The following is a 16,363-nucleotide window of genomic DNA, read 5'->3' as shown; positions in this document are numbered from 1 at the left end:
ACATTTTTGGCCCATCGTGATGAGAGAGTTGCGTGTTGACCATTTTGTGGGATTCTTTCATGTGTTCCCGATGCATGTACGTCTCCCAAAGCCAGAGAACAGGCGCAGTTGGGACCGCACTGGAAAGCAGCAAGAAAAAATGTAAGTAATTTAAATCTTTTTAAAATGTATTTTAAAATGTGATTATCAGGCCTGCATGGAATTTTCCAGGCCCGATAGCATCTCTCACCTCGCCAAGAGTATTTCATTCCAGTGGAGTTTAGAGTAGCTCCCCATTTGCAGGGAATTAATGGGAGACCCAGCTGAAGTGAAGTGGGGGACAATCGGGGGCCCCCAGGGGGTCAGGCAGCAGGGATAGTGCCCCAGCTTAGCACCACCCAAGGGGCAAAGTGCCCATGCCCAGGGGGCATCTTGGCACTGCCCACCAGGCATCAGACACCCAAAGGAGCCAGGCCTAGGGGTCCTGTTGCCACTCTGCATGGTGATTGGTCATGGCTGGTGGGAGGCCAGTGATCGGGGCAAGTGGGTCAACAGGGTTGGGGGTCTGCCAGGGGTGGGGGAGATATCGCCACTCTGGGGGTGGGGGTGGGGATGGGGGCTGTTCCAGGAATGTTCGGATGGCCCATGATCGGGCTGGGGGGGGTGGGGGCGGCAGCATAGCAGTGATCCTAGATTGATCCGTGATTGAACTGGCCAGCAGACGGGGAGACTGACAGATTGGGGGCACTGCACATGCGCAAGGGCCCAGAACTATCAGACTCAGGCGTCACCTGCCCCACCCCGAGTGTTTAATGATATTCACAATTGTGACTTCGGCGTTGCGCTGAGTGTGGAGATTCAGGTCTGAAGTTAAACTGAAAAAAAAAAATCAAGATTTAGACCAGTTTTGTCGCCAATTTAGCACTTTTGGGAGAATTGCCCGACATGTGGTTTTGTGATTATAATTTCCTTACAACTGAGTGCAAGATTGCATGATGATGAGAGGAGAATTCTTTTGTTCCTGTAACTCCTGTTGGTAGCTTCAGAACAAAGGACAAATCATGTTGTCATCTGTCTTGTTGCAGCCATCTTGCTGGGTTCAACAGAAAGTCCATTTTAATGATAGTAAAAAAAAAGTCTTATGTACACAACATGTATTTCTTTCATGTCTTATTGACATAACTTTAAAGAGATGTCTCAGGAGGCGACCTTACCATCACGGTCCACTGGCCGACGGTGTGGTGGTGGTGGGGTGGGGGGGGGGGGGCGGGGGGGGTAGGTGATTTGCCATAGACTAACTATAGTTGGGACAGACAGTAATAAGAGAACTGCACATGTGCAATGGCACTCTTTGCTGCAAGCTGTGGCTTTTAGCAAGCTTAGCACAACTCCCTTCCCCCTGATGATGGGAAACAGATCCTGCTTCATTTATTCTTTGAAGTGAGGCAAGATTAGATTTTTAACTTGCCCAAAAAAAGTGATTCACTCCTGTTTTCATGCTCGTTCGGCAGTTAGAAGTTTTTTGGTAAGATCACCCCCTCAGAGTCTGAATTCATAGGTCCTGTAAGGAGGTTTTAATGTTGAACCTCTGCCTGGCATATATTACTTGCTTTTCTGTCCTTATGCATAGTATCAGCCTGTACTTCATCTAATTCATGATCTCTGCTATCTATATCTAGCTATCACCGTGTTGTTGCTGGATGGTGGTAGTGCAGGAGGCAATGGCAAAGGCTTTACCCTTTTCTTTATTTGTGCAGGGAAATATCAGTATATAAAATTATGGTAGCGTACAGGAATCATTGCACAGTATTTGTAGTCATATAACAGGTTAGTCTGTCACTGTGCTACATTACCTTACATAAACAAAAGGCCCGATTTTACCAACAATTTGCGCCTGTTTTCGGGTGCGAAATCGTGGTAAAAATCGAGTGTGAGGCCTTTATTGCGATCTGTACCCGAGACCGAGCAGATCGCAACTTTACCAAAACCAGCGAATGGCCAAATCGGGCGCAACGACAATTTAAATGCACTTGAATACATTTAAACTGAAATAACAAACTGCCCGCCCAACTCAATCAGTATTTCCCCCTTTACTGCCATGTTTGCCGATCCGGGACTGCACCATTACAGACCTGCTGAATAAAAGTCTGAGTCAGGTGCTCCAGCCTCAGAAGGAGGCCTTCATTGTTTCCAACAGCTCTCTGACTCAGATCACTAGTGGGGATGGGGGTAGAAGTGGGTCAGATCATTCTCTGGTTGCGGGGGGAGGAGGAGGAGGGGATTGAGGTCAGATTGCTGTCTGGTTGGGGGAGAGGAGAAGGGAGGCAGATCAAATGAATCTCTGGTGGGGGGGAATGGGAAGGGTATACTGCCACTCTGCAGGTGATCGGTGGGGGTGGGGGTGGGGGGTGGGAGGGCAGGGGTGGTGATCGGTCTGGGTAGTGGGGGTGGATGAAGGGGGCAGTGATATGTATGTGTCCCCCTTATCCTTCCCCCCCACCACTACCCAGATTGATCACTACCCCTTGCCCCCTCCTTCCCACCGATCGCCCGCAGAGTGGCAGCTTACCCGCCTGCACCCCCCACACCAGCGATCCATCTGACTCCCCACCCCAGGATCCATCTGGCCCACCCCTCCCCCGAGATATATCTTACCCACCTCCCCCCCAACCGAAGTACACCCTTGCTTCCACTTTTTGCTCCCAGGCCGCTTTGTCCGCTTTCTGTGGCTTGGGAGCAATCTGACTCGGGCGCGCTTTTTCAATTTTTTTTCTAACTGCGCATGCGCAATTCAGAGCTCCAACCATTCCAGCAGTGCCAAGCCCCGGCCACTGCGAGAATCAGACTGGAGATGGCTGACAGTGTATGGGGGAGCCTGAAAGCGGATTTCTAAGTCGGATCTGTACTACGTCCAGACGCGGCAATTAGAATCAAAATGGTAAAAATCGGGCCCGAAGTGTAATAGTCCTAGCCATCAACTCTTCAGCAGCCTCCAATTTCATCATTCCTTAGATATTCTCATTTACAATAAAATCCTTGAATAGATTAAGGGGTTGATATTCTATTAGGCAGAGCATTGTGAAGGTATATTTCCTTCTATCGGATGTTTTTCCTATATAGAACAAAGAACAAAATCAGCCCGGGAAACAGGCCCTTCGGCCCAACGAGCCCGCGCCGCCATCTCAACACCACCAGTCCCCCTACTCCACCTACGACCCCTGTCTAATGTTTTATGGCCATCCAGATTGAGGGAATCTGATTTAGGGACAATTTATTCCCGCCAATCAGCCTAACAGCACATCTTTGGGGTGTGGGAGGAAACCGGAGCACCCGGATAAAACCCACGCAAGCACGGGGAGAATGCGCAAACTCCCACAGACACCGGCCCAAATCCATGTGTCTGCACAGCAATCAGCGATAGTCGCTGAGCTGTCGTCTTGCCCAGTATCTGGTCCAGTTTAGGCACACTAATGACATGAAGCACTAGGCCAATCTCGAACAACCAAGAGCAGCCCCAGTACGACCCATCGCGTGTATGCCCCTCGTTGGACACGAGGTGGACCGACTTAAAACCTGTGAATGAAAAGAGAAAAAACATTATTATCATACCATATCCATTTACATTACCAGGGACGCCCCAATGCTAATGACCCTTATTTAAAACAATCTCCTATATCCACCCATCTCCAACCCAGTCATATGCTTGATAAGGTGGCATTCAAGAGAGGGTACAAAGAACATAAATAATTCACAATTTCAGGGAGCTGCATGATTTTGTGTGGTGTTTCTTCATTTGGCTGGGGAAGCAGTTACAGTTCAAGTCAAGGTTAACAATCCATTCAAGACTAACTGACGAAAGTACAAATGGTTGCTTTGCCACCAGCAATCAATCTCTCAGGGCAGAGTTCAGCATGTGGATAATGGTTTGACTTGAACCACAGTCACTATTGGAGCATTTGTATGGCCAGTACAATGCTGAATAAAGTATCGAACTAGAAAGTGCATTGCTACATTCAGACTGTTACACACACATACAAATTGCTTGCTTCTTTCAGAAATTGCACTCTTTCAAGGAATTCTAGCAGCTTCCCAATATGTTTACATTAGCATTACAATGGTTAATGCCAATATAGTCTACTGCATGACACAGCAATAAGAGGTTGGTCTGGCTCATTTTTACTCATCTCATTTGTGACCAAAGCTGAGCATATATTAATCCCTTAAGGCAAGCCTTGGTTGATCTCTTCAAAGCTATCATTTTCCTTCTCACACCCAAAGAACAAAGAAAATTACAGCACAGGAACAGGCCCTTCGGCCCTCCAAGCCTGCACCGACCATGCTACTTTACTGAACTAAAACCCCCTACCATTTCGGGGACCATATCCCTCTATTCCCATCTCATTCATTTACTTGGCAAGTTGCCCCTTAAAAGTCATGACCGCATCTGCTTCCACAACCTCCCCTGGCAACGACTTCCAGGCACCCACCACTCTGTGTAAAAAAATCTGCCTCGTACATCTCTTTTAAAATCTGCCCCTCGCACCTTAAACCTATGCCCCCTTGTAACTGACTCTTCCACCCTGGGAAGAAGCTTCTGACTATCTCAATCTTGTGGACTTCTATCAGGTCTCCCCTCAACAGCTCCATGAGAACAAACCAAGTTTCTCCAACCTCTTGTCATAACTAATGCCCTCCGTACCAGGCGACATCCTGGTAAAATCTTTTTTGTACCCTCATCAAAGCCTTCACATCCTTCTGGTAGTGTGGCGACCAGAATTGAACACTATATTCCAAGTGCAGCCTCACAAAGGTTCTATAAAACGTCAACACGACTCGTCAGTTTTTAAACTCAATACCCCGACCGACGAAGGCAAGCATGCCATATGCCTTCTTGACTATCTTTTCCACCTGCACTGACACTTTGTGACCTGTGCTCCTGTACATCAATACTCCTAAGAGTTCTGCCATTTACTGTACATTTCCTATCTGTAGTAGACCTTCCAAAATGCATTACCTCACATTTGTCCAGAATATGTCCGTTCATATTCCACAATTTTTGGAAACTCACTTCATCATGAAAAATGTTTCCCCGTTCTCAGAAAACTATTCAATTCTGGGATAGGGATGGTACCCTCTCAGCTATATATGGTTTTGTTTTGTCCTCTCTCTTCCTCTCTGTACCAATGCCGAGTCAGCTGCTCTGCCACTGCTGTTTATGCTCAGTATCCATTCTGAAAATACTGGCTCCAATCACTCGCTGCTTTTGTACGTGTTTTCAACTATGTCAAAGCTCAGCAAGGCACTTGAAATGTTGATAAAGCTCAGGCTGCACACGGCACTGAAGTGCACTGACTATCAAGCACTGCTAAAATAGGAAGATCACAAGTTCAGATACATGCTCAGCATCACACAGAAGCCAGAATTATTGCACAGTTAAGTATCTTGGTAACACACAAATAGTAACTCACATACTAATTTTTGTTTGAAATCAACTCCACTAACCCCATATTAAAATCAAAAGAAACAGAGTAAAATACAAAGAAGCCACATAATTAGTGCAGCTTTACAATTAAATACAAGAGATAATTCCAAATTTGTTTCTTTTCTAATTACATTGTTTTATTGCTTTTCTTTAAACTTACGTCAAATAATATAAAATGTTAATTAAAATGAATTGCATCTTAAAGTTCAATACAACAGGTCTTCTGGACAATACAATGCTGCTCAGAAGCTTCCTGAGTTTTGTAAAGTGCATGCGCCATTACATTATTGGTAGCAACAATTCCCCCACTAAACTATATAACAGCACAACAACAAGTTACTTGCTACTACAAAAAAAATTATAGGGGCCACACACAAAGATATTCCCTGTGTACTCCTAAGAAAGAGAGGAAACACTGGAAGGAAACAGCACCTCTCAGACCTTGCGGAGACCAAATCCCATCTTCACATTGAGCATATCCTCTATCATGTTGTGTGGCACTATCACAGTGTTAAATGAGATAGTCCCAAGAAATTTCTGCAGCAGTTCCTCATGGTAGTATCCTAGACCCAACCATCTTCAACTGCTCATCAATGAAATTCCCTCCATCATACAGTCAGAAGTGGGGACATTTACAGATAACTGCACAAAGTTTCAGCACATGCACAACTCCTCAGTTACTGAAGCAGTCCAAGTCCAAATGCAGCAAGACCTGGACAACATCCAGGCTTGAGCTGACAAGTGACAAGGAACATTTGCACTAAACAATGACCATCTCCAACAAGAGGGAATCTAACCATCACCTCTTCACATTCAGTGGCATTAACATTGCTGAATTTCCCCACTAACAATGTCTGGGGGTTATCATTGACCAGAAAATGAACTGGACTAGCCATATAAATACTGTAACTGTATGAGCAGATCAGAGGCTGAGAATTCTGCAGAGACTAACTCATATTCTGACTCTCCAAAGTCTGCTCACCATCAACAAGGCACAAGTCTGGAGTGTAATAGAATACCCCTCACTTGGCTGGATGAGTGCAGCTCCAGCCGTACACAAGAAGCTCAATACCATTAAGGACAAAGCAGACTGCTTGATTGGCATCCCATCCACAAACATTTCACACCTCCACACCCACCAAAGTACAGTAGTAGCAGTGTATACTATCTACAAGATGCACTGCAGTAACTCACCAAAGCTCCTTCATCACACCTTCCAAATCAGTGACCTCTTACCACCTAGGAGGACAAGGGTAGCTTATGCATGGGAACACTACCAGCTGCGAGGGAAACTCCAAGCCAGGCACTATTTTGACATGGGACTATATCGCTGTTCCTTTGCAGTCCTTGGATCAAAATCCTGGAACTACCTTCCCAACAACACTGTGGGTGTTCCTTCATTTCATGGATTGCAGAAATTCAAGAAGGCAGCTCACCACCACCTTTTCAAAGGCAATTAGAGATGGGCAATCTCTGGCCAGCAAAATCCACATCCCATGGATGAATGTAAAAACACTTGCAATTAATCGCAAGTAACGTTTGGCCCAGGGCCAACTTTCAGAATACTCAAACTCACAGCAGTACTAGGTAGGTCCATGTCCACAATTTCTCATATTGTGAGCTCCTCACTTTGATCATATGCTATCACTTCACTACAGTCCTCTGAATTTAGTTGGACAGCAATGCTGGCTTTCAACTCGACAACAAGGAGGCTATGAATTGAGGTCAATGGACATATTGGTCAGTTTGTCAAAGACAGTGGTGACCATATCATATTAATGCATTTTGTTAGATTGTGCATTTCAGTGTTAGTTTGAGAGTGCACATTTGTTTCAAAAGCAGCACAGCATTTACATCTCTTAGCAATTTGTGCTCAGATTATCGAACTGATCTACATGTGGTTTATACTCACTTCTTTCACAAATATACCGATAATTCTTAAGTAAATTTGCATAAATCTTATAACATTAGCCAACAAAACAAATCCTTGTCCAAATAACTCTTATTTTAGCATGCAAGATAAAAATAATTACTGCCTTACTATGCAAATTTCCTGAAGCAAGAAGACTAAATCAAATGGTTTTCCACTTACGGTGTTTCCAGCAGCTGGGCAATTGTTGGCATGCTTGTTTTCCAGGCATCTGCAGAAAGGATAGACTGCAACACAGAAACTGTAAAAAAAAATTCAGATTCCATTCCTAAGAATCATCCTGCTTCTTGCACACTTTTTATTTAATCAAAGCAATCAACAAAACCCATATTAAAAAAAACCTATATCTGAAAAACTGTATTTCACACAAATCGATAGACATTGATAATGGAAATAATCAGCAAAACAGATAGTTCAGTAACTTGTATCTAAGTAGTACAGAAAAAAGCCAATTAGCCCATTACATCTGTGCTAATGCTTATTCTTCAAATGATGTTTGCTCATCTTGCCTCCAAAAAGATTGGAGAGACTTACTAGAAAGACTTGAATATCCAGCTCAAGGGGTATAAGCAGCTATTGGATAATAAATGTCTATGCTGGCATGCATTAGAAGATCCATTAACTAGAATGACACAACCAAGCACAACTTGGCATCTGCAGCTGACCCAAACTTATAACACCCTTCTGAACTAAATCAAGATATAGCAGCAGAAAACAAATGTGAACTGTTCCAAAACTATACCTCATTTAATTTTATACTCAGACAATAACAAGTGAGTAACATTTAGAATAAGAAGTTGTCCCAATTGCCATATCCACTCAAACACTGTGGTCAAGAATTTGGTATCCAATGTAAATACAAAATGTACTCAGTTCTGTAACAATAAAATTTGATTTTATTGTTACAACTACAAAGGAATAGCAAAGATGCTCAAGTCACAAAGGTCTATACTTGGAGGAAATTTCCCAAACATCTGCTGCCCTAGTCTTCCTCGGCGATGGAGGTCACAGGATTGGAAAAGTTGCCAAAGAAGGATTGACAAGTTACCAAAATGCACCCTGCAGATACCATGCTACACTAATGGTTAAAGGCGTGGAACTTAACAACTGAATAGTTTACAACTGGATAGATGGCCAGACTGAGGGTTGCCTGGTGGCAATAATCTTATAAAATATAAACAGCACAAATCTTGAACTACTCATGTTACAACCTCATCAGTTTGTAAATTTTGCAAATTAAGAATTTAACTAAATTACTTGATCCTACTGTTATCAACATAAAACAATACTTCAAATTATTTTATTAATTAAAGCAAAAATGGTCAGCATTCTGTTATGGTGGTCAAAAGACCCCTCATATGAAAATAATGGAAGCAAGACAAATGGATGCAGAACCTTGAGCCCTGTCCTCCTTCTTCACGTGCATAGGTCTGGGAATATTGATACGGTCAAAATATCACAAAAGCTCTGGATTTAATTGAACTCGGAAAGAATCAAAATTTAAGATTGTAAGGGAAAAATATGCACAGGCACATCAACTAAACCATGTAAACCTGGGTTGTAAAGTATGCTAGTAACAACAGTCAATAAAGATATTTTAAAATTCTAACCTATATCGGGTGAGGGAGCAGGTGGAAAGCTGTCCAATGGCACAGAATCTGGCGGCCTCCCATACGTAATTTCATATAGTAAATGGCCAAAGGAATATACATCAATAGCTTCTGTGGTCTATAAAGTACACACATGAAGAACAAAATTATAGCACCATGATCATCCAACATTGCAATATGAAAATTTAACACTTTTTACTTTGAAAGATTTTTAAGGACAAAACAAAGATACATCATACAGTTGACCGACCCCTTCTTTTCCCCCTTTTTCCTTATTACTAGGGTAGCAAGTTCACCTCTCTACCCTGCCCAAAACCACATCCATCACTGCTCCTCTAGACTGACATCTTCACCAGAAAACAAGAGCTTTTGATGCAGGGAACTAAAACCTGAACATATATCCCACAGCTTTATGGGAAGTCAGCTTCAGACCACCTGCACACAGGAATTTTTTAGATTAATTTGAGAAATATTTCCTCAAGTATCAGCGTGAAAGATAAAGTGATTACTTTGTCGTTTCAAACATCAGCTGTGAAACTAAGTCATTCACAATTTTTATTCAATATGACAAATTACAGGGTCAAAATTCCACCTTGATGAAAATGCAAAATGAATGGCAGCAAATCAGCTCCTATTGTACACCCACCCAGGTCTCCAATTCATTGATGGAATGATGGGATGTGTAACAGGCAACTGACTTACTTACACCTCCTTACACCGTTCCTGAAATTGAATTTCACCTCCTATCCTACAGAGGCAATAATTGTGAAACTATCTTAATCAGTCTCAAAATAGTTAACTGAAATTGCAGTTATTGAGCGCTTGGGTAGACAGTTGTGCGTCTGAAAATAAAGAATCCAGGCTTTACAACAATAACAGTATTTTTAGGTGTAATCTATTATTGTGAGCAACACTGAACTTTAAATTTATTCCAATTTCTAATCCACAACATTATAATTTATTTGTAGACAGCCCAAAAGGGTAAAAAAAATTTCAGCCTTAACTGACATTCAATTCAGCCAGCCTGACTGAACTGTACCACTTCTAATTATAGACTGCTAGTTAAGGTACTTCCTTTCCTAAGAGAGATAAAGCTAAGGCTACAAAAGTGCCTTATTTAGATAATCTAAGCATCATTAAGTGGATTATCGCAGCACTTCAACTGTAACCAAAAGCAATGCAATACAATACAAACCAATAGTAGGGAAGAATGACATGAAACAAAAACAATAAGATTACAGCTTTGAAAGAATGGAAACGTTATTTACATTGATTTTCCTGGACTGCGTATAGTATGGTCTATAATAGCTGGGCAATCCTAGCAATGAATTTTCTAAATCCAGTAATTTACACGCATCTCCATCAAGCATCACATTTGAAGGGTGAAGATGACCGTATGGGATTTTTTTCTCGTGAAGAAACTTCAATGCCTGGAATTAAAATCAAACTGATCATTATAGAGTGCACTTACCAAAACAGGATAAAATATCTGCACAAAAGTAGAAATGTTTTAAAAGGAATACTAAGTAGAATTAATAACCAACAATTTTTTAGAGATAACAAGAGCAAAAGCGATTTACCTCAAGTATTTGTCTTCCAAAAGTTTTAATCTGTTGAAGGTCAAGCCCTTGAATTTTCTTCGGGCTGCAGTATTTCTTCATAAAAGGATCTTTTGGTTTAGCCTTTATGCAAAGTAAATCACTACTTTTAGCAAAATTATTACTTCTTGGTGGTTAATTATCACATTTTGAAATGTTCTGTAAGTGATCCAAAGAACGGACACATTATTGGTATGTATTTGACAGTAGTCTTAGCAAGATAAGCAACTTAAGGATTGATCTGCCACAAGAGCCACTTAATACTGGATATTCTTTGTAACCAATTAGAAATGGAATTAGATTGCAGCTACTTGGTCTGGCAGGATTGAAAATGCAAAAAAAAAGCTTTATTCTATATTCATAATGCTCTAAAATCCAGGTTAAATATTTTTGCACAAATATATTTCCAAATAAATTCTTACAAGATTACCTGAGAACCTTCAGATACCTGTCAATCAACCCAGTCAGTAACATTTGAAAAATGGTAAGATTCATGGCTCTTAGCTTTCACTAATCTGACTGAATCACTAATTCTCAGTTTCAAAAGAAAATAATGAATACATAATAAATACTGCTCACAATACAATCCCAATCAACATGGAAAGGTGTTCAGTGAGGTCCTCAACTTTGACTAGCTAATTATCTACAAGATTGTTGTACACATTAAATTATTTTCAGTATGCCATTTCTTGTTTCTGAAGCTGTCCTTATCAAACTTCCTGCAGTTGAGGCTACCTCATTGAATGTTTTAATGCAAAGATAGACAGATTTTTGAACAAAAAAGAAATTAGGGTTATGGTGACCAAGCAGGTAAGTGTAGCTGAGTCCACGAAATGATCAGCCATGATGTTATTGAATGGCAGAGCAGTTTAAGGGGCTAAATGGCCTACTCCTGCTCCTAATTCTCACAACTTGAAGGTGGCTTCCCAGAGATTAATGGATTAGTATAGCTTCATTTTCAACTACATGTAGTGGATTAATATGAGAATTTCTGGTCGATGCATTAGCTCTGCTATTGATTGTCTTGATAACTGAGTACAGCTTCAAATGTAAGCATGGTCATAGTTTTCTGAAGAAATAAAAATAGCTGAAAGCAATTTCTATGCCACTGCACTGCAATATTTGATACCTAATCAAATCTTGTTTGAAAGCTCTGCCAGGAAAGATCTTAGAAACCGTAAGATAGCTTAGTTTAATTTAATATTTGTATTTAATGGGGCATACCTTGCAGATATAATCTCTTAGTGTTCCTTTTTCATTATACATTCGGATCACAAGTCCTGAAGATTCACTAGCTGTGGCAAAGGTGATAGGATAGATATACGGGTGCTAGGGATTAAAATAAAACAGTTTTTCCTCACACAAGAATTCAACTCACACTTAAAGTTTATCAACAGCTTTGTAGCACTAAAAATAGCCATAATTGACTGCTGCCCTCAGTGGTTCAAGGATCAAAGCAGTGATTAACCATACAGAATGAACGTTTCCAATCTGATCTTCCCTTATCTTACAATCTACCTTAGCAACTAAAGTGCCAGAAAAAGAATCGGGGCGGGAGAGAATTATTACGGCAAGAGGCACAAAACTGTTCTTTCATAGAAGCATTAGAATTAGTGGAATCCACCACTTTTCATCACTTATCTAGCAACCCTGGGAAGCACAAACTCATGGATGCCTTCACTCTGAATTCCTCGAGATTGAATATTCTACAGATAGTCAACTAGATTCATCCCTGACCAGGAGAAAATGACATAGGAGAATTTAGAAATATTTAAATTAGAACTTCACTTTTTGGTTTTAAGGAAGTTAAACATTTTGGTCTCACAAATAGTTTATGCAAAGAATTTCAAAAATGACAATCTGAAATGAGACGCTAATCAAATCCAGTGCCACGCATATACAAGATAAACAGGGAGGCTAAAAAGGTATGGGCCGGAATCTTACCAACCCGCTCGTCACAAGAATTGGAGGGGGAGAGGGTGGAACATGTAACGACCGTTTGGCCTCGGGCGGGATTTTACAGTTTTGGAACGAACGAGGCCGTAAAATCCAGTCCGTGATGTGAGAATAAAGATGGTGACCATTCACATCCAGGTTCTTTAGCATAGATGAAACAGCAATACCTTAAGATATGAGGAAACATGGCTCAGGATTGCAATATTTTAATTTGGTGATAATATGGGTAGCCAAGATCAGGAGAAATAGACGACAACAGCTTTTAAAATGTAAAAATATAAAATGTAATAGCTTTAAGAATGCATCTCTCATCTTCAGACAAGCAACTTTTCATCTAAATTACCAATTTGACATTGAAGGGCCACTGGGAACAGCATTAATTTTGTAAATGTGTATCTTTATCTATATCTCACTTGCCGAAAGGAACTGCATAATTTAAAACATTGCAACTTGTAGGTAGTGTGTTAATTGATCAAATTATTCAACAAAAAAAATTAATAAAACAAAGGAAAACTTTTCATAGAATTGCTACAATGCAGAAAGAGGCCATTCACCTCATCGAGCCTGCACTGACAACAATCCCACTCGGGCCATATCCCGATTGTTTATCTTACAAACGACAGGGGATTCTCTTCCGCTGAATAAATCTTCCTTAGCTGGAAAATTTTGGTTTCTTGCCATCTTTCTTTCACTTCTCCGTCAATTTCTCTGAAGCAACAGGTGGATTTTGTTTGAATTAGCCAAATCCTCTAGTGACAATTTGTCCTCAAGCTTCTCATGGTTTTTCTTTTTTTGCCCATCTACCTGGTTTGGTAACAAGGAAGTATCCCACTTAAAATTCAGAAAAGAGCCCTCCATTTCGCACTGCTGAAATTTAACCACTGAAGGCAGTAAACAAATTACCTCTTAACTGAGGACACGCAGGTATGACAGTTGGATTGTAATGTTTACTGGTTAAGTACAACATAGTTATACTTTTATAAATTAACTGCAAACGTCCAGAATATCACAATAACTTTGCAGACTCTGTTTTACATTGAATTCATTCTGAACGGATACTTACAGACCAAGAAGATAAAAGCTTCATTGCTGATTGAAGATCTTTATCAGACAGAAACATATCAGGGCCAAGGTCAGCCTGTAAAACAGATCACAAAACAAATAAAGGTGAAGACCATTGAATCCACCCTAGCTCACATATCCAGAAAGACCCAAAGGGGCCCTCGTGATTAGCCAGAGTGTCCAACTGGTTCTCAAATGTTTCCATTATTTCTCCAATCATAATCAATAAATTCAAACTTGAATAAACTATATTAAAGTCAGAATTTTCACATAAAAATCATTTTATTGAAAAGACGAATAAGTACGTCAATATGTTCATATGTATTAGCATGGAAAACCATATGTCTGAGTGCACTTCAACTGTTAACATTTCCATTATAAATTCTCATGTACATATTTTCATTAGAAACTGACTATGCCAACATGTCATGCTGTATTTAAACTGTGGAAAATTAATTCCAATTGTTGTTTAAGAATTTTAAAAGCCCATGCAGAATTGTCAATAAAACAGTGTCACGTCTGAGCAATTTTTAATCATAAATCTTTACCATTACACATCAATTCTTGATGAGACACAGAAAGTTAAGCTCAGCAGTGCAATTTTCACGCTAAGCCCTTTTTGTCTTGTGTTTTAATCAGGTGGACTTGAATACAAATAAATGAGCAAGGAGCAGGAGTAGACCATTCAGCCTTCAAGCCTGCTCCGCCATTCAATAAGATCATGACTGATCTGATAGTAAGCTCAAAACTGCAATCCATTTTGCTCTCAATAACCTATCATCCCCTTGCTAACTAAGAATCTATCTGGCTCTGACTTAAAAATATTCAAAGACTCTGCTTCCATAACCTTTTCCAGAAGAGTTCCAAAGACTCTCAGCTCCCTGTGTGAATACGTTCCACCTGATCTGAGTTTCAAAAGAGCAACCCTTTATTTTTAAACAATGTTCTACAGTCTAAATTCTCTCACAAGAGGAAACATTCTATCCACAACCACCCGGTCAAGATCCCTGGGGATTTAATGAGTATGATTCTCCCAAATATTGAATTCATGTAAAAACTGGAGTAAATCATTGTTTTTTTTTCAGTAGGAGTTTTAAAAAAGAATCTCCCACGCGCTCTGCACAGCAAAATTCCTCAATGTAAATCTCGTTGAAAAGCTGAGGGCGGGGCCTATTCCTGCAGGAGAGGCCGGCAGCATAGCGCTGAGGGGGCCACTGCGCATGCGCCAATATGTCAGCGCCGAGATTGGCATATGCGCGGTGGCTCCTGTCTACTGGCCTCCTGAATGTTGGCCAGCCCCGCGATCACCACATTGTCGGCCCTCCACCCCCCACCACAACCCAATCGCTGGCCTCCCCCAAGCCAGTCTCGACCACAACCCCCCCACCCCACCATCATTTTGATCAGGCTCCCACCACCACCCCTCCCGGCAGTCTAAACTTCCCCCTCCCCAACAAACTGAAAGCACATGCTGATGGCCAGCCCCAATCGCTGGCCTCCCTCCCTCTGTTACTCAGCCCAATTACAGAATGGCAGTGAGACCCCTCCAACTCGCACCTATCATCCCCACAAAGGCCATGTCCCCCCATCAGGCCCTACTCCATTAGGACTGTGTCAAGATGCTGCCTAAACATGCCTGGTGGACATTGCTATGATGCCCCAGGCATTTGTGCCCCTTGAGCAGTGCCAGGGCCCAGGTTGGCACTGCCAAGGTACCAATGCCCAGGGTCACTCCCTCCGGCATCCGACTCTCTGCGGGGCTCTGAGATTGCCTCTCCCTCCCTCTCACTCCAGCAGAGTCGGACCGCTAGCTCCCACAAGTGGGGAGTGACTGTAAATCCTGCTGGAATGAACACTCCTGGCGGGGTGGGATGGGGAAAGATGCCAGTGTGCAACTGAAGCACAACTTCTATACTTTTGTATTCAATTCCCCTCACAATAAATCATAACATGCTATTAGCTTTCCTAATTACTTACTGTACCTGCATACTAGCCTTTTGTGATTTGTGTACTAGGACACCCAAATCTCTCCGCATTTCAGAGCTCTGCAACCTCTCACCATTTAGACAATATGCTTTTTCTTTAATTCTTCCTGCCAAAATGGACAATTTCACATCTTCCCACATTATACCCCATTTGTTGGGTCTTTGACCATTCATTTAGCCTAGCTACATATTTTTGTAACCTCCTATGTCCTTTTCACATTTGGTGACTAGTGGAGTGCCCCAGGGGTCGGTGCTGGGGCCTCAGCTATTTACCATTTATATAGATGATCTGGAGGAGGGAACCGAGTGTATGGTGTCGAAATTTGCTGATGACACCAAGATTGGTGGAACGGCAAATTGCGCGGAGGGTGTGGAGGGTCTGCAGAAGGATCTAGATAGGCTGGGTGAATGGGCCAGGAACTGGCAAATGGAATTTAATGTTGGCAAGTGCGAGGTAGTCCACTTTGGTAGGAATAATGGTAGGAAGGACTATTACTTACGGGGCGAAAAACTGCAGCAGGCGACGGTGCAGAGGCACCTAGGGGTCCTTGTGCATGAGTCGCAAAAACCCAGCCTGCAGGTGCAGCAGGTGGTCAGGAAGGCGAATGGGATGCTGGCCTTCATAGCGAGGGGGATTGAATATAAAAGTAGGGAGGTCTTGCTGCAGCTGTATAGGGCATTGGTGAGGCCGCAGCTGGAGTACTGTGTGCAGTTTTGGTCGCCGCACTTACGCAAGGATATTTTGGCCTTGGAGGGAGTGC

General features: G+C 41.9%; 1 protein-coding gene across 4 annotated transcripts in view; it reads right to left on the bottom strand.

Annotated features, from left to right (window-relative positions):
* The window catches only part of pxk (PX domain containing serine/threonine kinase), a 70,546-nt gene that overhangs the window by 31,943 nt on the left and 22,240 nt on the right, over positions 1-16,363 (bottom strand). For all 4 annotated transcript variants that reach the window (XR_013885836.1, XM_080182923.1, XM_080182921.1 and 1 more), the window contains exons 7-12: positions 13,619-13,693; positions 11,824-11,928; positions 10,582-10,683; positions 10,270-10,431; positions 9,002-9,119; positions 7,554-7,632 (exon numbers count right to left, since the gene is read on the bottom strand). Coding sequence is in view for 3 of the 4 variants with exons in the window: in XM_080182923.1 (XP_080039049.1) it covers positions 7,554-7,632; positions 9,002-9,119; positions 10,270-10,431; positions 10,582-10,683; positions 11,824-11,928; positions 13,619-13,693 (641 nt within the window). In the remaining variant the exon portion in view is untranslated. The remainder of the gene's footprint in view (positions 1-7,553; positions 7,633-9,001; positions 9,120-10,269; positions 10,432-10,581; positions 10,684-11,823; positions 11,929-13,618; positions 13,694-16,363) is intronic.

Source organism: Carcharhinus amblyrhynchos, chromosome 3 (assembly GCF_965287045.1).
Source record: "Carcharhinus amblyrhynchos chromosome 3, sCarAmb.v2.hapA, whole genome shotgun sequence".
NCBI lineage: Eukaryota > Metazoa > Chordata > Chondrichthyes > Carcharhiniformes > Carcharhinidae > Carcharhinus > Carcharhinus amblyrhynchos.
Note: the sequence above shows the minus strand (reverse complement) of the source record. Positions and strands in the feature narration are given on the sequence as shown.